The following is a 22379-nucleotide window of genomic DNA, read 5'->3' as shown; positions in this document are numbered from 1 at the left end:
GGGTCTATGGTCAAACTAGGTGCACTACTTAGTGAATAGGGGTCCATGGTCAAACTAAGTGTACTACTTAGTGAATAGGGGTCCATGGTCAAACTAAGTGTACTACTTAGTGAATAGGGGTCCATGGTCAAACTAAGTGCACTACTTAGTGAATAGGGGGTCCATGGTCAAACTAGGTGCACTACTTAGTGAATAGGGGTCCATGGTCAAACTAAGTGCACTACTTAGTGAATAGGGGTCCATGGTCAAACTAAGTGCACTACTTAGTGAATAGGGGTCCATGGTCAAACTAGGTGCACTACTTAGTGAATAGGGGTCCATGGTCAAACTAAGTGTACTACTTAGTGAATAGGGGTCCATGGTCAAACTAAGTGTACTACTTAGTGAATAGGGGTCCATGGTCAAACTAGGTGCACTACTTAATGAATAGGGGTCCATGGTCAAACTAAGTGCACTACTTAGTGAATAGGGGTCCATGGTCAAACTAAGTGTACTACTTAGTGAATAGGGGTCCATGGTCAAACTAAGTGTACTACTTAGTGAATAGGGGTCCATGGTCAAACTAAGTGCACTACTTAGTGAATAGGGGTCCATGGTCAAACTAGGTGCACTACTTAGTGAATAGGGGTCCATGGTCAAACTAAGTGCACTACTTAGTGAATAGGGGTCCATGGTCAAACTAAGTGCACTACTTAGTGAATAGGGGTCCATGGTCAAACTAGGTGCACTACTTAGTGAATAGGGGTCCATGGTCAAACTAAGTGTACTACTTAGTGAATAGGGGTCCATGGTCAAACTAAGTGTACTACTTAGTGAATAGGGGTCCATGGTCAAACTAGGTGCACTACTTAATGAATAGGGGTCCATGGTCAAACTAAGTGCACTACTTAGTGAATAGGGGTCCATGGTCAAACTAAGTGCACTACTTAGTGAATAGGGGTCCATGGTCAAACTAAGTGCACTACTTAGTGAATAGGGGTCCATGGTCAAACTAAGTGCACCACTTAGTGAATAGGGGTCCATGGTCAAACTAAGTGCACTACTTAGTGAATAGGGGTCCATTAGAGACACAGAGACACACACACACACACACACACACACACACACACACACACACACACTGCTGAATGTAAAGAGTTGCTTCACTTCTATAGCGACTACAAAAAATTTAAAAACTCAACCAATCAAGACAGTATTGTACATTATCAGAACAAGCAACCAGCTAGGGACAAAATACCTTTCAAATGGGGTGACCGACTCACACCGGACTCACATATCTGATCCACTCCGGCTATACAAGTCAAAAGGATAGGAGATGGAACACGTTTCTGTCTAAAGTGAACCTGCTGATGGCACGTTCACTTCCTGTGATTTTTAAGGGCAAAATAGACTGTGCCCGGTGATTGGTTAAAAACAGCAAGCAGCCATCCAATAGCCCGTCATTCCTTAGTGGAGATGGCTGGCTGGCTGGCTGTCTCAGAAGAGGAACCAGTGTGCTCTTCTGAAGTCACGTTGAAGTCACGTTGAAGTCACGTTGAAGTCACGTTGAAGTCACGTTGAAGTCACGTTGAAGTCACGTTGAAGTCACGTTGACCCATGTGTGTTATAGAAGTAGCAGTATCTTTCAGAAATACATGTAAACCTTGTTAAGTTACTAGTTGAACGCCAGCAGTAGAGGATGCCTGGTATTTAGCATCTATCCATGAAGTGACAAAAACAATGGGAGTTGTTTACATTTACCCGTTCCCAATGTAGAAGGACTAGACATGGCATCACTCAGCTATTGAAAGAAGAGCTGTCAATCTCAGATTAGAAGATACATGTGTTTGTACAGTAACTGTGGATCAGAGAGAAGCTGTGGATGGATACGTGGGATTAGAAGATAAAGATGACGTGTGTGTGTGTGTGTGATCAGAATGTAGGGAGGTACTGGTGTGTGTGTTCAGATCAGAATGTAGGGAGGTACTGGTGTGTGTGTGTGTGTGTGTGTGTGTGTGTGTGTGTTCAGATCAGAATGTAGGGAGGTACTGGTGTGTGTGTGTGTGTTCAGATCAGAATGTAGGGAGGTACTGGTGTGTGTGTTCAGATCAGAATGTAGGGAGGTACTGGTATGTGTGTGTGTGTGTGTGTGTTCAGATCAGAATGTAGGGGGGTACTGGTGTGTGTGTGTGTGTGTGTGTTCAGATCAGAATGTAGGGAGGTACTGGTGTGTGTGTGTGTGTGTGTTCAGATCAGAATGTAGGGAGGTACTGGTGTGTGTGTGTGTGTGTTCAGATCAGAATGTAGGGAGGTACTGGTGTGTGTGTGTGTTCAGATCAGAACGTAGGGAGGTACTGGTGTGTGTGTGTGTTCAGATCAGAACGTAGGGAGGTACTGGTGTGTGTGTGTGTGTGTGTGTTCAGATCAGAACGTAGGGAGGTACTGGTGTGTGTGTGTGTGTGTGTTCAGATCAGAACGTAGGGAGGTACTGGTGTGTGTGTGTGTGTGTGTTCAGATCAGAACGTAGGGAGGTACTGGTGTGTGTGTGTGTGTGTGTGTGTGTGTTCAGATCAGAACGTAGGGAGGTACTGGTGTGTGTGTGTGTGTGTGTTCAGATCAGAACGTAGGGAGGTACTGGTGTTCAGATCAGAAGATGGGGATGTAGTTGTCTATCTTGGCGCGGTGCCTCTGAGCGATACACTCAGCGATCCACACGATGTTCCTACATTCCTGCTCCTTCAGCTTGACGTAGGCATAGAACACGCTGAAGTGGAACTGGTTCAGGAACGCCAGCTTGTTCAGCTTCACCTGCAGGACATCGGGGGGGGGGGGGGGGGGGGGGGTTAACGAGGACGTCGGGGGTGGGGTGGGTTAACGAGGGCGTCGGGGGGGGTTAACGAGGACATCAGGGGGGGTGGGTTAACGAGGACACCAGGGGGGGTGGGGGACTATAAGTTCAGCCCATTCTAAAAAAAACAATGACAATATGAACAAAGCAAACCCTGAATAAAAACTAGTCTACACCTTCAATAGCCTGATTTATACCGTTTGCTCGTACCTAAACCCCCCCCCCCCCCCCCCCACCCCGGCTGGGCCTTGGGGGGGGGGGGGGGGGGGTTCTGTTAACACTATGATGAGATGGGAGTGTGTGTGTGTGTGTGTGTGTGTGTGTGTGTGTGTGTGTGTGTGTGTGTGTATATAAGTCGCACTGCTCACCTCATGCTCAAAGAACCTGTCCTCCAGTGTCTTGTCCCCTGGGTTGCTGCCTGCTCCCTCAAACAGGAGCTTGTATTCCTGAGAGGAGAGGAGAGGAGTTAGCCGGTCTGAGCTGGATCACCATATGTTTTAACTGTCAATAGGATGAGGGGCAAGTGGGTAGATGTATTGCTGGGGGATTGAGAGCATATTTCATTGGTCCTCCGCTTTAGATCAACGGTTCTAGGAAGTGATACCATGTCCTTATAGCAGGTGTGCCTCTCTACATACAGTCAGAAGATACAGTCACAGAATACAGGCACAGAGTAGAAAGAGACTCTGTGAAGGTGGTGGAGTAGGTTGATGTTCAGGTCACAGAACAGAAAGAGACTCTGAAGGTGGTGGAGTAGGTTGATGTTCAGGTCACAGGACAGAAAGAGACTCTGAAGGTGGTGGAGTAGGTTGATGTTCAGGTCACAGGACAGAAAGAGACTCTGTGAAGGTGGTGGAGTAGGTTGATGTTCAGGTCACAGGACAGAAAGAGACTATGTGAAGGTGGTGGAGTAGGTTGATGTTCAGGTCACAGAATAGAAAGAGACTCTGTGAAGGTGGTGGAGTAGGTTGATGTTCAGGTCACAGAGTAGAAAGAGACTGAAGGTGGTGGAGTAGGTTGATGTTCAGGTCACAGGACAGAAAGAGACTCGGTGGTGGCGTAGGTTGATGTTCAGGTCACAGAATAGAAAGAGACTCGGTGGTGGAGTAGGTTGATGTTCAGGTCACAGGACAGAAAGAGACTCTGTGAAGGTGGTGGAGTAGGTTGATGTTCAGGTCACAGAATAGAAAGAGACTCTGTGAAGGTGGTGGAGTAGGTTGATGTTCAGGTCACAGAATAGAAAGAGACTCTGTGAAGGTGGTGGAGTAGGTTGATGTTCAGGTCACAGAATAGAAAGAGACTCTGAAGGTGGTGGAGTAGGTTGATGTTCAGGTCACAGAGTAGAAAGAGACTCTGTGAAGGTGGTGGAGTAGGTTGATGTTCAGGTCACAGGACAGAAAGAGACTCTGTGAAGGTGGTGGAGTAGGTTGATGTTCAGGTCACAGGACAGAAAGAGACTATGTGAAGGTGGTGGAGTAGGTTGATGTTCAGGTCACAGAATAGAAAGAGACTCTGTGAAGGTGGTGGAGTAGGTTGATGTTCAGGTCACAGAGTAGAAAGAGACTCTGAAGGTGGTGGAGTAGGTTGATGTTCAGGTCACAGGACAGAAAGAGACTCGGTGGTGGCGTAGGTTGATGTTCAGGTCACAGAATAGAAAGAGACTCGGTGGTGGAGTAGGTTGATGTTCAGGTCACAGGACAGAAAGAGACTCTGTGAAGGTGGTGGAGTAGGTTGATGTTCAGGTCACAGAATAGAAAGAGACTCTGAAGGTGGTGGAGTAGGTTGATGTTCAGGTCACAGAATAGAAAGAGACTCTGAAGGTGGTGGAGTAGGTTGATGTTCAGGTCACAGGACAGAAAGAGTTGGTGAAGGTGGTGGAGTAGGTTGATGTTCAGGTCACAGGACAGAAAGAGACTCTGTGAAGGTGGTGGAGTAGGTTGATGTTCAGGTCACAGAATAGAAAGAGACTCTGAAGGTGGTGGAGTAGGTTGATGTTCAGGTCACAGGACAGAAAGAGTTGGTGAAGGTGGTGGAGTAGGTTGATGTTCAGGTCACAGGACAGAAAGAGAGTTGGTGAAGGTGGTGGAGTAGGTTGATGTTCAGGTCACAGAATAGAAAGAGACTCTGTGAAGGTGGTGGAGTAGGTTGATGTTCAGGTCACAGGACAGAAAGAGACTCTGTGAAGGTGGTGGAGTAGGTTGATGTTCAGGTCACAGGACAGAAAGAGAGTTGGTGAAGGTGGTGGAGTAGGTTGATGTTCAGGTCACAGAATAGAAAGAGACTCTGAAGGTGGTGGAGTAGGTTGATGTTCAGGTCACAGAATAGACAGAGACTCGGTGGTGGAGTAGGTTGATGTTCAGGTCACAGAATAGACAGAGACTCGGTGGTGGAGTAGGTTGATGTTCAGGTCACAGAGTAGAAAGAGACTCTGTGAAGGTGGTGGAGTAGGTTGATGTTCAGGTCACAGAATAGAAAGAGACTCTGAAGGTGGTGGAGTAGGTTGATGTTCAGGTCACAGAATAGAAAGAGACTCTGTGAAGGTGGTGGAGTAGGTTGATGTTCAGGTCACAGGACAGAAAGAGACTCTGTGAAGGTGGTGGAGTAGGTTGATGTTCAGGTCACAGGACAGAAAGAGACTCTGTGAAGGTGGTGGAGTAGGTTGATGTTCAGGTCACAGGACAGAAAGAGAATTGGTGAAGGTGGTGGAGTAGGTTGATGTTCAGGTCACAGAATAGAAAGAGTTGGTGAAGGTGGTGGAGTAGGTTGATGTTCAGGTCACAGAATAGAAAGAGTTGGTGAAGGTGGTGGAGTAGGTTGATGTTCAGGTCACAGGACAGAAAGAGAGTTGGTGAAGGTGGTGGAGTAGGTTGATGTTCGGGTCACAGAATAGAAAGAGAGTTGGTGAAGGTGGTGGAGTAGGTTGATGTTCAGGTCACAGAATAGAAAGAGACTCGGTGGTGGAGTAGGTTGATGTTCAGGTCACAGAATAGACAGAGACTCGGTGGTGGAGTAGGTTGATGTTCAGGTCACAGAATAGAACGAGAGTTGGTGAAGGTGGTGGAGTAGGTTGATGTTCAGGTCACAGAATAGAACGAGAGTTGGTGAAGGTGGTGGAGTAGGTTGATGTTCAGGTCACAGAATAGAAAGAGAGTTGGTGAAGGTGGTGGAGTAGGTTGATGTTCAGGTCACAGAATAGAAAGAGAGTTGGTGAAGGTGGTGGAGTAGGTTGATGTTCGGGTCACAGAATAGAAAGAGAGTTGGTGAAGGTGGTGGAGTAGGTTGATGTTCAGGTCACAGAATAGAAAGAGACTCGGTGGTGGAGTAGGTTGATGTTCAGGTCACAGAATAGACAGAGACTCGGTGGTGGAGTAGGTTGATGTTCAGGTCACAGAATAGAACGAGAGTTGGTGAAGGTGGTGGAGTAGGTTGATGTTCAGGTCACAGAATAGAACGAGAGTTGGTGAAGGTGGTGGAGTAGGTTGATGATCAGGTCACAGAATAGAAAGAGAGTTGGTGAAGGTGGTGGAGTAGGTTGATGATCAGGTCACAGAATAGAAAGAGACTCTGTGAAGGTGGTCAGTATCACGCCCGGTTCATGTCCTTATAGCAGGTTTACCTCTCTAAATACAGTCACATACAGATCTGTCTGGTCAGGTTAGACTTAGTATCAAACCTGGCCGTAGAAGTGGAAAAAACTAAAGTGTGAGTCTTTAGGCCAAGCACTAGTGTAACACCGGGTGGAGTAACACCGGGTGGAGTAACACCGGGTGGAGTAACACCGGGTGGAGTAACACCGGGTGGAGTAACACCGGGTGGAGTAACACCGGGTGGAGTAACACCGGGTGGAGTAACACCGGGTGGAGTAACACCGGGTGGAGTAACACCGGGTGGAGTAACACCGGGTGGAGTAACACCGGGTGGAGTAACACCGGGTGGAGTAACACCGGGTGGAGTAACACCGGGTGGAGTAACACCGGGTGGAGTAACACCGGGTGGAGTAACACCGGGTGGAGTAACACCGGGTGGAGTAACACCGGGTGGAGTAACAGACTCCCAGGTTGGCAAGGCTAGCCAGTGGGATGCTTTGACTTGTAGTAAGGACCAGTAATTGACAGGGTAGTAGCCAATAGGCTAGGCTAGTAGTAGCAGTAGGAAGGACCAGTAACTGACAGGGTAGTAGCCAGTAGGCTAGGCTAGTAGTAAGGACCAGTAACTTACAGTGTAGTAGCCAGCAGGCTAGGCTAGTAGTAGCGGTAGTAAGGACCAGTAACTGACAGGATAGTAGCCAGTAGGCTAGGCTAGTAGTAGCAGTAGTAAGGAGTAGAAACTGACAGGGTAGTAGCCAGTAGGCTAGGCTAGTAGTAAGGACCAGTAACTGACAGGGTAGTAGCTAGCAGGCTGGGCTAGTAGTAGCAGTAGTAAGGACCAGTAACTGACAGGGTAGTAGCCAGTAGGCTAGGCTAGTAGTAGTAGTAGTAAGGACCAGTAACTGACAGGGTAGTAGCTAGCAGGCTGGGCTAGCAGTAGCAGTAGTAAGGACCAGTAACTGACAGGGTAGTAGCTAGCAGGCTAGTAGTAGTAAGGACCAGTAACTGACAGGGTAGTAGCTAGCAGGCTAGTAGTAAGGACCAGTAACTGACAGGGTAGTAGCCAGCAGGCTAGTAGGAAGGACCAGTAACTGACAGGGTAGTAGCTAGCAGGCTAGTAGTAAGGACCAGTAACTGACAGGGTAGTAGCTAGCAGGCTAGTAGTAAGGACCAGTAACTGACAGGGTAGTAGCTAGCAGGCTAGTAGTAAGGACCAGTAACTGACAGGGTAGTAGCCGGCAGGCTGGGTTAGCAGTCGTAGTATAACTTACAGGGTAGTAGTCGGCCACAGCTTTGACCTGTTCGTAGTCGTCAGCACGGGCAAGCTGAGCCAGCCCCTCAGGGTACAGCTTGCCACAGTGGGGGAACAGCTTGGCGCGGTCCTCCTTAGACAGTTCCGTACCAAATGAGTTGATGGTGATGATGAAGGCCCTCCTGTCCGCCTCAAACTGGACACAGAGGGAGAGGAAATAGGAAACTGATTGACAGGTGAGTGATTAATATACTAGAACACACTTCAAGGTGAATTTTTTCTTTAAAATCGGATGGTCCAGTATAAATGACTAAAGAGAACAACCACAGTGGCATTTGGAAAGTATTCAGACCCCTTGATGTTTTCCACATTTTGTTACGTTAACAGACTTATTCTAACATGGATTCAATTGTTTTCTTAAATATTAAACTCAGTACTTTGTTGAAGCACCTTTGGCAGCGATTACAGCCTCTAGTCTTCTTGGGAATGACGATGCAAGCTTGGCACATCTGTATTTGTGGAGTTTTTATTTTAACTAGGGAAGTCAGTTAAGGACAAGTTCTTATTTACAATGATGGCCTGCACCGGCCCAAACCGGACGACGCTGGGCCGATTGTGCGCCGCCCTATGGGACTCCCAATCACGGCCAGTTGAGATACAGCCTGGTATCGAACCAGGGTGTCTGTAGTGACGCCTCAAGCACTGAGATGCAGTGCCTTAGACTGCTGCGTTACTCGGGAGCCTAGAGTTTCTCCCATTCTTCTCTGCAGATTCTCTCAAACTCTGTCCGGTTGGATGGGGAGCGTTGGTGCAGAGCTGTTTTCAGGTGTCTCCAGAGATGTTCGATCAAGTCCGGGCTCTGGCTTGGCCCCTCAAGGACATTCAGAGACTTGTCCCGAAGCTTCTCCTGCGTTGTCCTGGCTGTGTGCTTAGGGCCGTTGTCCTGGCTGTGTGCTTAGGGCCGTTGTCCTGGCTGTGTGCTTAGGGCCGTTGTCCTGGCTGTGTGCTTAGGGCCGTTGTCCTGGCTGTGTGCTTAGGGCCGTTGTCCTGGCTGTGTGCTTAGGGCCGTTGTCCTGTTGGAAGGTGAACAGTCGCCCCAGTCCGAGGTCCTGAGCGTTCTGGAGCGGGTTTTCATCAAGGAGCTCTCTGTACTTTGCTCCGATCATCTTTCCCTCGATCCTGACTAATCTCTCAGTCCCTGCCGCTGAAAAACATCACCACAGCATGATGCTGCCACCACCATGCTTCACTGTAGAGATGGTGCCAGGTTTCCTCCAGACGTGACACTTGGTATTCAGGCCAAAGAGTTCAATCTTGGTTTCATCAGACCAAAGAATCTTTCAGGTGCCATTTGGCAAAGTCCAAGCGGGCTGTCATATGCCTTTTACTGAGGAATGGCTACAGGAGGCATAAAGGCTTGGTTTGTGGAGTCCTGCAGAGATGGGAGAACCTTCCAGAAGGACAATCATCTCCACAGAGGAAGTCTGGAGCTCTGTCACAGTGACCATCGGGTTCTTGGTCACCTCCCTGACCAAGGCCCTTCTCTCCCGATTACTCAGTTTGGGAAGGCGGCCAGCTCTAGGAAGAGTCTTGGTGGTTCCAAACTTCTTTCATTTAAGAATGGAGGCCCCTGTGTTCTTGGGGACCGTCAATGCTGCAGAAATGTTTTGGTACCCTTCCCCAGATCTGAGCCTCGCCACCATCCTGTCTTGGAGCTCTACGGACAATTCCTTTGACCTCATGTTTTGGTTTTTGCTCTGACATGCACTGTCAACTGTGGGATCTTATATAGACAGGTGTGTGCCTTTTCAAATAATGTCCAATCAATTGAATTTACCACAGGTGGACTTCAATCAATTTGTAGAAACATCTCAAGGATGATCAATGGAAACAGGATGCACCTGTGCTCAATTTTGAGTCTCATAGCAAAAGGTCTGAATACTGATGTAAATCTGTTTTTTATTTTTAATACATTTGTGAAAATTTCTAAAAACCGGTTTTTGCTTTGTCACTATGGGGTATTGTGATGTCATTATGGGGTATTGTGATGTCATTATGGGGTATTGTGTGTAGATTGATGAGTTTCTTTTTTAATCCATTTTAGAATAAGGATGTAACGTAACAAAAATGTGTAAAAAGTCAGGGGGTCTGAATACTTTCCCCGAAGACACTTGTATATCAAGTTAACTTTCTAATAAAAAGGGACACGCTCACAGACCTCTAGAATAGGACACATGGTGTCACCAGTGGTTCCTCCCAGAGTGGAGCAGAACTTGTAGAAAGCCTCCAGATAAGCCTGGAAATGGAGACACGGATTCAAGTCAATGACCATCTATCTTCTGATGCATGATGTTGTTTAACATTGTGAATGAAATCCCTTTGCTCACCTTATACAGAGTATTACGGGTGAATGAAATCCCTTATTACAGAGTAATACAGGTGAATGAAATCCCTTATTACAGAGTAATACAGGTGAATGAAATCCCTTATTACAGAGTATTACAGGTGAATTAAATCCCTTGGCTCACCTTATACAGAGTATTACAGGTGAATGAAATCCCTTTGCTCACCTTATTACAGGTGAATGAAATCCCTTTGCTCACCTTATACAGAGTATTACAGGTGAATGAAATCCCTTTGCTCACCTTATTACAGGTGAATGAAATCCCTTTGCTCACCTTATACAGAGTAATACAGGTGAATGAAATCCCTTATTACAGAGTATTACAGAGTATTACAGGTGAATGAAATCCTTTTGCTCACCTTATACAGAGTATTACGGATGATCTCGATGTTCATCTCATCCAGATCCTGCTCAGATATGCAGTCTTGGAAGAAAGCAGCTGAAGAAATGATCAGACATTTAAAACAAGATTTAGAAGATGACACATTTATGAGCAAAGTTGAGTTTTAGCGCCATCTAGTGTTCGCTACAGGATATAAAATCCCTCCAGACGACTGTTCAAAGATTCTTCTTCCTTGCATTCTCAATTCCATGAGTTCCATAAGCAAACCACCTGGGACGGGGGAACAGTTCCATTAGTAAACCACCCAGGACGGGGGAACAGTTCCATTAGTAAACCACCCAGGACGGGGGAACAGTTCCATTAGTAAACCACCCAGGACGGGGGAACAGTTCCATTAGTAAACCACCCAGGACGGGGGAACAGTTCCATTAGTAAACCACCCAGGACGGGGGGGGGAACAGTTCAATTAGTAAACCACCCAGGACGGGGGGGGGGGAACAGTTCCATTAGTAAACCACCCAGGACGGGGGGGGGGGGGAACAGTTCCATTAGTAAACCACCCAGGACGGAGGGGGGTACAGTTCCATTAGTAAACCACCCAGGACGGGGGGTGAACAGTTCCATTAGTAAACCACCCAGGACGGGGGGGGAACAGTTCCATTAGTAAACCACCCAGGACGGGGGGGGGGAACAGTTCCATTAGTAAACCACCCAGGACGGGGGGTGAACAGTTCCATTAGTAAACCACCCAGGTAGGGGGAACAGTTCCATTAGTAAACCACCCAGGATGGGGGAACAGTTCCATTAGTAAACCACCCAGGATGGGGGAACAGTTCCATTAGTAAACCACCCAGGGCGGGGGGGGGGAAACAGTTCCATTAGTAAACCACCCAGGACGGGGGAACAGTTCCATTAGTGAACCACCCAGGACGGGGGGGGAAACAGTTCCATTAGTAAACCACCCAGGACGGGGGGGGAAACAGTTCCATTAGTAAACCACCCAGGACGGGGGGGGAAACAGTTCCATTAGTAAACCACCCAGGATGGGGGAACAGTTCCATTAGTAAACCACCCAGGATGGGGGAACAGTTCCATTAGTAAACCACTCAGGATGGGGGAACAGTTCCATTAGTAAACCACCCAGGATGGGGGAACAGTTCCATTAGTAAACCACCCAGGACGGGGGGGGAACAGTTCCATTAGTAAACCACCCAGGACGGGGGGGAACAGTTCCATTAGTAAACCACTCAGGATGGGGGAACAGTTCCATTAGTAAACCACCCAGGATGGGGGAACAGTTCCATTAGTAAACCACCCAGGATGGGGGAACAGTTCCATTAGTAAACCACCCAGGATGGGGGAACAGTTCCATTAGTAAACCACCCAGGATGGGGGAACAGTTCCATTAGTAAACCACCCAGGATGGGAACAGTTCCATTAGTACACCACCCAGGATGGGAACAGTTCCATTAGTAAACCACCCAGAATGGGGAACAGACAGTTGAGAAATGCGATCCACACTAATAAGCAGTACTACTGGATCAGTAAATGAACCCAATAGTGTGTAGCACTGCCAGAATGTGTCACAAATGGCACCCCATTTCATCGTGCATTTCTTTGGACCAGAGCCCTTTCTGTGCATTCAAAAGTAACGCAGTACATTAGTATTCATCCTCTTGGATATACATCTACAGTACATAGAGTGGGTATCATTAGTATTCATCCTCTTGGATATACATCTACAGTACATAGAGTGGGTATCATTAGTATTCATCCTCTTGGATATACATCTACAGTACATAGAGTGGGTATCATTAGTATTCATCCTCTTGGATATACATCTACAGTACATACAGTGGGTATCATTAGTATTCATCCTCTTGGATATACATCTACAGTACATAGAGTGGGTATCATTAGTATTCATCCTCTTGGATATACATCTACAGTACATAGAGTGGGTATCATTAGTATTCATCCTCTTGGATATACATCTACAGTACATAGAGTGGGTATCATTAGTATTCATCCTCTTGGATATACATCTACAGTACATAGAGTGGGTATCATTAGTATTCATCCTCTTGGATATACATCTACAGTACATAGAGTGGGTATCATTAGTATTCATCCTCTTGGATATACATCTACAGTACATACAGTGGGTATCAGTATTCATCCTCTTGGATATACATCTACAGTACATAGAGTGGGTATCATTAGTATTCATCCTCTTGGATATACATCTACAGTACATAGAGTGGGTATCATTAGTATTCATCCTCTTGGATATACATCTACAGTACATACAGTGGGTATCATTAGTATTCATCCTCTTGGATATACATCTACAGTACATAGAGTGGGTATCATTAGTATTCATCCTCTTGGATATACATCTACAGTACATAGAGTGGGTATCATTAGTATTCATCCTCTTGGATATACATCTACAGTACATACAGTGGGTATCATTAGTATTCATCCTCTTGGATATACATCTACAGTACATACAGTGGGTATCATTAGTATTCATCCTCTTGGATATACATCTACAGTACATACAGTGGGTATCATTAGTATTCATCCTCTTGGATATACATCTACAGTACATACAGTGGGTATCATTAGTATTCATCCTCTTGGATTTTTCATATTTTTTTTAGTTACAAAGTCAGATTGATTCAATTGTGATTTTTGGTCATTGATCTCCACAAAATACTCTAATTTTAAAGTGGAAGAAAAATGCAAACATTCTTTACAAAATGAATGAAAAATAAGACAAATACACGTTAGATTAGGAATTTAACCCCGAGTCAATACGCTATGTTAGATAGTAGTACCACTATATAGTGGAATAGGGCTCTGGTCTATAGTAGAGCACTATAAAGGGAATAGGGCTCTGGTCTATAGTAGTACCACTATATAGGGAATAGGGCTCTGGTCTATAGTAGTACCACTATATAGTGGAATAGGGCTCTGGTCTATAGTAGAGCACTATATAGGGAATAGGGCTCTGGTCTATAGTAGTACCACTATATAGGGAATAGGGCTCTGGTCTATAGTAGTACCACTATATAGGGAATAGGGCTCTGGTCTATAGTAGTACCACTATATAGGGAATAGGGCTCTGGTCTATAGTAGTACCACTATATAGGGCTCTGGTCTATAGTAGTACCACTATATAGGGAATAGGGCTCTGGTCTATAGTAGTACCACTATATAGGGCTCTGGTCTATAGTAGTACCACTATATAGTGGAATAGGGCTCTGGTCTATAGTAGTACCACTATATAGGGCTCTGGTCTATAGTAGTACCACTATATAGGGAATAGGGCTCTGGTCTATAGTAGTACCACTATATAGGGAATAGGGCTCTGGTCTATAGTAGTATCACTATATAGGGAATAGGGCTCTGGTCTATAGTAGTATCACTATATAGGGAATAGGGCTCTGGTCTATAGTAGTATCACTATATAGGGAATAGGGCTCTGGTCTATAGTAGTACCACTATATAGTGGAATAGGGCTCTGGTCTATAGTAGTACCACTATATAGGGAATAGGGCTCTGGTCTATAGTAGTACCACTATATAGGGAATAGGGCTCTGGTCTATAGTAGTACCACTATATAGGGAATAGGGCCCTGGTCTATAGTAGTACCACTATATAGGGAATAGGGCTCTGGTCTATAGTAGTACCACTATATAGGGAATAGGGCTCTGGTCTATAGTAGTACCACTATATAGGGAATAGGGCTCTGGTCTATAGTAGTACCACTATATAGGGAATAGGGCTCTGGTCTATAGTAGTACCACTATATAGGGAATAGGGCTCTGGTCTATAGTAGTACCACTATATAGGGAATAGGGCTCTGGTCTATAGTAGTACCACTATATAGGGAATAGGGCTCTGGTCTATAGTAGTACCACTATATAGGGAATAGGGCTCTGGTCTATATTAGTACCACTATATAGGGAATAGGGCTCTGGTCTATAGTAGTACCACTATATAGGGAATAGGGCTCTGGTCTATATTAGTACCACTATATAGGGAATAGGGCTCTGGTCTATAGTAGTACCACTATATAGGGAATAGGGCTCTGGTCTATAGTAGTACCACTATATAGGGAATAGGGCTCTGGTCTATAGTAGTACCACTATATAGGGAGTAGGGCTCTGGTCTATAGTAGTACCACTATATAGTGGAATAGGGCTCTGGTCTATAGTAGAGCACTATATAGGGAATAGGGCTCTGGTCTATAGTAGTACCACTATATAGGGAATAGGGCTCTGGTCTATAGTAGTACCAACTATATAGGGAATAGGGCTCTGGTCTATAGTAGTACCACTATATAGGGAATAGGGCTCTGGTCTATAGTAGTACCACTATATAGGGAATAGGGCTCTGGTCTATAGTAGTACCACTATATAGGGAATAGGGCTCTGGTCTATAGTAGTGTACTATATAGGGAATAGGGCTCTGGTCTATAGTAGTACCACTATATAGGGAATAGGGCTCTGGTCTATAGTAGTACCACTATATAGGGCTCTGGTCTATAGTAGTACCACTATATAGGGAATAGGGCTCTGGTCTATAGTAGTACCACTATATAGGGAATAGGGCTCTGGTCTATAGTAGTACCACTATATAGGGCTCTGGTCTATAGTAGTACCACTATATAGGGAATAGGGCTCTGGTCTATAGTAGTACCACTATATAGGGAATAGGGCTCTGGTCTATAGTAGTACCACTATATAGGGCTCTGGTCTATAGTAGTACCACTATATAGGGAATAGGGCTCTGGTCTATAGTAGTACCACTATATAGGGAATAGGGCTCTGGTCTATAGTAGTACCACTATATAGGGCTCTGGTCTATAGTACATAGTAGTACCACTATATAGGGAATAGGGCTCTGGTCTATAGTAGTACCACTATATAGGGAATAGGGCTCTGGTCTATAGTAGTACCACTATATAGGGAATAGGGCTCTGGTCTATAGTAGTACCACTATATAGGGAATAGGGCTCTGGTCTATAGTAGTACCACTATATAGGGAATAGGGCTCTGGTCTATAGTAGTACCACTATATAGGGAATAGGGCTCTGGTCTATAGTAGTACCACTATATAGGGAATAGGGCTCTGGTCTATAGTAGTACCACTATATAGGGCTCTGGTCTATAGTAGTACCACTATATAGGGAATAGGGCCCTGGTCTATAGTAGTACCACTATATAGGGAATAGGGCCCTGGTCTATAGTAGTACCACTATATAGGGAATAGGGCTCTGGTCTATAGTAGTACCACTATATAGGGAATAGGGCTCTGGTCTATAGTAGAGCACTATATAGGGAATAGGGCTCTGGTCTATAGTAGTACCACTATATAGGGAATAGGGCTCTGGTCTATAGTAGTACCACTATATAGGGAATAGGGCTCTGGTCTATAGTAGTACCACTATATAGGGAACAGGGCTCTGGTCTATAGTAGTACCACTATATAGGGAATAGGGCTCTGGTCTATAGTAGTACCACTATATAGGGAATAGGGCTCTGGTCTATAGTAGTACCACTATATAGGGAATAGGGCTCTGGTCTATAGTAGTACCACTATATAGGGAATAGGGCTCTGGTCTATAGTAGTACCACTATATAGGGAATAGGGCTCTGGTCTATAGTAGTACCACTATATAGGGAATAGGGCTCTGGTCTATAGTAGTACCACTATATAGGGAATAGGGCTCTGGTCTATAGTAGTACCACTATATAGGGAATAGGCTCTGGTCTATAGTAGTACCACTATATAGGGAATAGGGCTCTGGTCTATAGTAGTACCACTATATAGGGAATAGGGCTCTGGTCTATAGTAGTACCACTATATAGGGAATAGGGCTCTGGTCTATAGTAGTACCACTATATAGGGAATAGGGCTCTGGTCTATAGTAGTACCACTATATAGGGAATAGGGCTCTGGTCTATAGTAGTACCACTATATAGGGAATAGGGCTCTGGTCTATAGTAGTACCACTATATAGGGAATAGGGCTCTGGTCTATAGTAGTACCACTATATAGGGAATAGGGCTCTGGTCTATAGTAGTACCACTAATAGGGAATAGGGCTCTGGTCTATAGTAGTACCACTATATAGGGAATAGGCCTCTGGTCTATAGTAGTACCACTATATAGGGAATAGGGCTCTGGTCTATAGTAGTACCACTATATAGGGAATAGGGCTCTGGTCTATAGTAGTACCACTATATAGGGAATAGGGCTCTGGTCTATAGTAGTACCACTATATAGGGAATAGGGCTCTGGTCTATAGTAGTACCACTATATAGGGAATAGGGCTCTGGTCTATAGTAGTACCACTATATAGGGAATAGGGCTCTGGTCTATAGTAGTACCACTATATAGTGGAATAGGGCTCTGGTCTATAGTAGTACCACTATATAGGGAATAGGGCTCTGGTCTATAGTAGTACCACTATATAGGGAATAGGGCTCTGGTCTATAGTAGTACCACTATATAGGGAATAGGGCAGCAGTCACAATCCTGCCTTACCCAGAGGGGTGTCGACCAGGATGGCGTTGTAAAGTTCTGCTGGGGTCTGGGCGATGTTGACTGCCTCCATCTGCTCAAAGCTGCCCAGAGGGTGGCACTTAGGTACCAGCTCAGAGATGGCACGCTGGTGCAGGGTGCCCGTGATCAGCAGGATCACATTGTCTATCATGTAGCTGTACCTGTGAGGGTGGGAGGAGAGCGCGTGTTTCAGTGATGACTGGGTAGTTAAGAGCATAGCAAATATTACATTTCAATTGGCAAGATGGTGAGAGCCAGTATGAGGGTTCTCTCTCAGGCTAGAATGAAAGGCGGCCGGTAAGAGCCACTACGAGGGTTCTCTCTCAGGCTAGAATGAAAGGCGGCCGGTAAGAGCCACTACGAGGGTTCTCTCTCAGGCTAGAATGAAAGGCGGATGGTAAGAGCCGGTACGAGGGTTCTCTCTCAGGCTAGAATGAAAGGCGGCCGGTAAGAGCCACTACGAGGGTTCTCTCTCAGGCTAGAATGAAAGGCGGCCGGTAAGAGCCACTACGAGGGTTCTCTCTCAGGCTAGAATGAAAGGCGGATGGTAAGAGCCGGTACGAGGGTTCTCTCTCAGGCTAGAATGAAAGGCGGATGGTAAGAGCCACTACGAGGGTTCTCTCTCAGTCTAGAATTAAAGGCGGATGGTAAGAGCCACTACGAGGGTTCTCTCTCAGTCTAGAATTAAAGGCGGATGGTAAGAGCCACTACGAGGGTTCTCTCTCAGTCTAGAATTAAAGGCGGATGGTAAGAGCCACTACGAGGGTTCTCTCTCAGTCTAGAATTAAAGGCGGATGGTAAGAGCCACTACGAGGGTTCTCTCTCAGGCTAGAATTAAAGGCGGATGGTAAGAGCCACTACGAGGGTTCTCTCTCAGGCTAGAATGAAAGGCGGCCGGTAAGAGCCACTACGAGGGTTCTCTCTCAGTCTAGAATTAAAGGCGGATGGTATGTGGGAGACAAAAAAAAAATAATCAAAATCACGAAGAGGAATTAATGTCTCATGTCTTCATCAATACTGTACTAACACATGAATAACACACAGACTGAATACAGCTCAACCAATAGCTGATTGTGTCAGGTAATAAGACAAGGTGATATTCTAAGCCTAAATCCCCCCCCAAAAAAATGCACGGGAAAGACAGGCTCAATTTAATTAGACAATATGGGCACCCATCTTGCCCCTTCATTTGGGATAGAGACTTGGCAGACACCAGAGAGCCTGTGAATGACTTACGTGATGAAGTCCATGAAGCTTGCCAGCGGTTCGTACGACTGGTTCCTCATGTGACGGAACTCCACCACCATCTTCTCTTTGAGCTTGTCGTCGATGACGGACACGGTGAGGGGGGACGGCTCGTTGGCCAGGAAGCTGCCATAGTCCGTGCTCTGCAGATGGAGTTTCAGGTCTGCATGGGAGGGGGGGAGACAAGGCGTCTTGGTAACAGTGGCTGTCAACAGACACAATAATGACATGCACAGGACAAGTACAAGCTGCTGTGAGAGGGAATGATGCTAATGGTACATTAGAGACCCATGCACAAGGGAAGAGGCTAGCTAGCTATGTGTCTAGAATGCTTCCATTTTACTTGATGTGTAAGCTAATTGAGCAATACTTTGAGCAATAGTTTCAATTCCTCATAGAAATCCCGCTGTTGATCAATCTAATGTGATTTATTTAACCTTTTATGTAGGCAGCCTGGTAATGAATAGCTGCTAATGGTTCTTGCTAACGGTTCTTCAAGAAATACTAGCTAGCTACTAGCTTGTTAATACTAGCTAGCTACAGCGGTCAATGCAATGTAATAACCAGGGCCTGGTTTCCCAAAAGCATCTGAAGGCTAAGTTTATCTTTAGATTCTTCTTATGAGCAATGTGAAAATCTGAGCTTCTTTCCTGAAACCACTGTTACTTAAGTTAACCTTGCAAGCCAGGCAACAATTTTTGGCCAGGGTAGGCCATATTATATTATATTATATTATATATATATATATATATATATATATCTCACACATATAGTTGGAAGTTTACATACACCTTAGCCAAATACATTTATTTTTCTACAATTCCTGACATTTAATCCCAGAAAAAAAATTCGCTGTCTTTGGTCAGTTAGGATCACCACTTGATTGTAAGAAAGTGAAATGTCAGAATAATAGTAGAGAGAATGATTTATTTCAGCTTTTATTTCTTTCATCACATTCCCAGTGGGTCAGAAGTTTACATAAACAATTGAAATACTAATTGAGTGTAAATTCGGTGAAACGCGTCAGGTAGCCTTCCACAATTTTCCCTTAATACATTGGGTGAGTTTTGGCCCACATGCTTTTTCAGTTCTGCCCACAAATGTTCTATAGGATTGAGATCAGGGCTTTGTGATGGCCACTTCAATACCTTGACTTAGTGGCAAAATGGCTTAAAGACAACTTTGGAAGTTTGCTTGGGGTCATTGTCCATTTGGAAGACCCATTCGCGACCAAGCTTTAACTTCCTGACTGATGTCTTGATGTTGCATCAATATATCCACAATTTTACCTCCTCATGATGCTATCTATTTTGTGAAGTGCACCAGTCCCTCCTGCAGCAAATTACCCCCACAGCATGATGCTGCCCCCCCAGTGCTTCACGGTTGGGATGGTGTTCTTCAGCTTGCAAGCCTCCCCCTTTTTCCTCCAAACATAACGATGGTCATGATGGCCAACATTTCAGGTTATGTCGATATAGGAATCGTTTTACTGTGGATATAGATACTTTTGTACCCGTTTCCTCAGCATCTTCACAAGGTCCTTTGCTGTTCTGGGATTGATTTGCACTTTTCGCACCAAAGTATGTTCATCTCTAGGAGACAGAACACATCTCCTTCCTGAGCGATATGACAGCTGCGTGGTCCCATGGTGTTTATACTTGCGTACTATTGTTTGTACAGATGAACGTGGTACCTTCAGGTGTTTGGAAATTGCTCCCAAGGATGAACCAGACTTGTGGAGTTCTACCATTTTTTCATTTTGATTTCCCCATGATTTCAAGCAAAGAGGCACTGAGTTTGAAGGTAATGAAATACACCCACAGGTACACCTCCCAACTTACTCAAATGATGTCAATTAGCCTATCAGAAGCTTCTAAAGCCATGACATTTTCTGGAATTTTCCAAGCTGTTTAAAGGCAGTCAACAACTTCTGACCCACTGGAATTGTGATACAGTGAATTAAATGAAATAATCTGCCTGTAAACAATTATTGGAAAATTGACTTGTGTCATACACAAAGTAGATGTCATAACGGACTTTCCAAAACTATAGTTTGTTAAGACATTTGATATATATATATATATATATATATATATATATATATATATATATATATATATATATATATATATATATCATACACACAGTTGAAGTCAGAAGTTTACATACACTTCGGTTGGAGTCAATAACTCGTTTTTCAAACACTCCACAAATGTCTTGTTAACAAACTATAGTTTTGGCAAGTCGGTTATGACATCTACTTTGTGTAGATAGCTGACACAGTCTTAACTTTCGCTGCTTTTTATTAATTATGACAGAAAAATAAAGCCACAAGAACATTATTTACAAGGTGAGGTTAATGGTGAACTGACAGAAAACAACTTCCTGTCAGTGTGACGAAATAAAATGCTCAGGTAGAATGACCTACTTTTAACACTCCTGCATCATGTTACGGTAGGATTTGGTCTGGTCGCTGTGACGTTGCCACAGTCGCAGATAAAATCATATATATATTATTTTATGTCTGCGCGACAGGAAACTGAGTCGCACGTCGTTCAAACAATTATAAAACGGTCCTTTTAAGAGTAACGTCAGGTTCATTTAGTCCACTATTGGGCTAACTGGCACGCTAGCTTCCCAGCTAATTAAATATAGCTAGGTAAATTAACGTTAGCTAACTAATTCAAAGAATAATATCGGGTTTGAGAGACCCAATTTAATCTCGAAATCTAGCGACCCGCCCATTTAACTCGAATTACCTACATCCATATACAAAACGGATCATTAATAAGCTACTATTCATGACAGAGTAGCCTTATATAGCTAACGTTAACTAAATTGATAATACAAGAACCCATCATGAGATATTAGTTAGTAACCTACTGTTATAGCTGGCTAGAGTGGAAACGCCACATGTTTTTTAAATCCAGTAACGTTTATTAAACGTTAACAATACCATTTGAAGAGCCACTGTGTACATTTGACAACATAGTTAGCCAGATGACCAGCTGGTTAGCTAGCACGCTAACGTTAGCTCCTACTCACCTTCCAGGGTTTCACACTGGACGAGATTTAGATAGTCTCCCTGTGAAAGAATTCCAGCCTTAAAACCCCTGACCAACCCTTCCAAGTAACCATTATCCACATTGAAATACAGCTCCGAGAATATAGGCATATTGAGGCCTCAAAATATATCCGTATATTGATGAAATACAACCGTTTTAGGAGGAAAATAAATTCTAGACAGGGCTGAAAAGGAGATTACCCGGCTGTAAAAAACGACACGTGATCACTCGCCACCAATATCATGTGACTCAACATCGACTTTCGATGACGTAATGCCGCGTTCAAATCCACTGGGGACACGGAAATATCCGACTTCAGCCGCGTTCAAGATTACTGGGAACTCGGGAAAGAAACGAGCTCCAACTGGAAAAGATCGTTTTGAAGGACCTGAAGATCACTGATGTTATGATTTTACCTATGTTTTTCTCGAGGTCCCAGTTGTCTTGAAAACACCAGGAGGAGAAACTGTGGAGAGGGCTTGATAACATGCTCGGGTTGGAAATGGCAGAACGTAGAGTGTGGAAGAAATGGGGAAAAGGGTTAGAGAAGGAACAGCTGTGCTGGAATGCCAACAATATGGCTGTCAGTTCTGATGATATGGAGGGGAGGATGAGGGTCAAGGACCTGAATGGTCGGTAGTGGAAAGACACAGGAAGAAGAGAGATCATGATACTGAAAGACACAGGAAGAAGAGAGATCATGATACTGAAAGACACAGGAAAAAGAGAGATCATGATACTGAAAGACACAGGAAGAAGAGAGATCATTATACTGAAAGCAGTGGAGCGTCTAGTGAAGAAAGCATAAAGAGGGTCGGAAGAAGGAGTTAGGAAGCAGGAGTTAGGAAGCAGGAGATAGGAAGCAGGAGATAGGAAGCAGGAGTTAGGAAGCAGGAGATAGGAAGCAGGAGGTAGGAAGCAGGAGTTAGGAAGCAGGAGTTAGGAAGCAGGAGTTAGGAAGCAAGAGTACTGATGTGTTGGTGGAAAGTGGTGATGGTGGTTTGATGAGACCACAGGGCCTCATTTACACTCTATCAGACCAACCACTGCCGTAGAGAAAGAGGTAGGTGAAGTCTAA

General features: G+C 44.8%; 1 protein-coding gene across 1 annotated transcript; it reads right to left on the bottom strand.

Moving 5' to 3' along the window:
• Window positions 1-2491: 2491 nt before the first annotated feature.
• Window positions 2492-21524, bottom strand: LOC109883000 (V-type proton ATPase subunit d 1). The gene is made up of 8 exons (XM_031812732.1): window positions 21282-21524; window positions 18228-18399; window positions 16974-17152; window positions 10430-10509; window positions 9885-9962; window positions 7686-7862; window positions 3196-3273; window positions 2492-2787 (listed from the first exon to the last, which is right to left on the bottom strand). Exons 1-8 carry the CDS (start codon window positions 21409-21411, stop codon window positions 2626-2628), a joined length of 1056 nt encoding a protein of 351 aa, XP_031668592.1. The 5' UTR covers window positions 21412-21524; the 3' UTR covers window positions 2492-2625.
• Between the last annotated feature and the right edge of the window lie 855 nt (window positions 21525-22379).

Source organism: Oncorhynchus kisutch, unplaced genomic scaffold (assembly GCF_002021735.2).
Source record: "Oncorhynchus kisutch isolate 150728-3 unplaced genomic scaffold, Okis_V2 Okis03b-Okis08b_hom, whole genome shotgun sequence".
Classification (NCBI taxonomy): Eukaryota; Metazoa; Chordata; class Actinopteri; order Salmoniformes; family Salmonidae; genus Oncorhynchus; species Oncorhynchus kisutch.
This window is presented reverse-complemented; position numbering and strand designations above follow the sequence as displayed.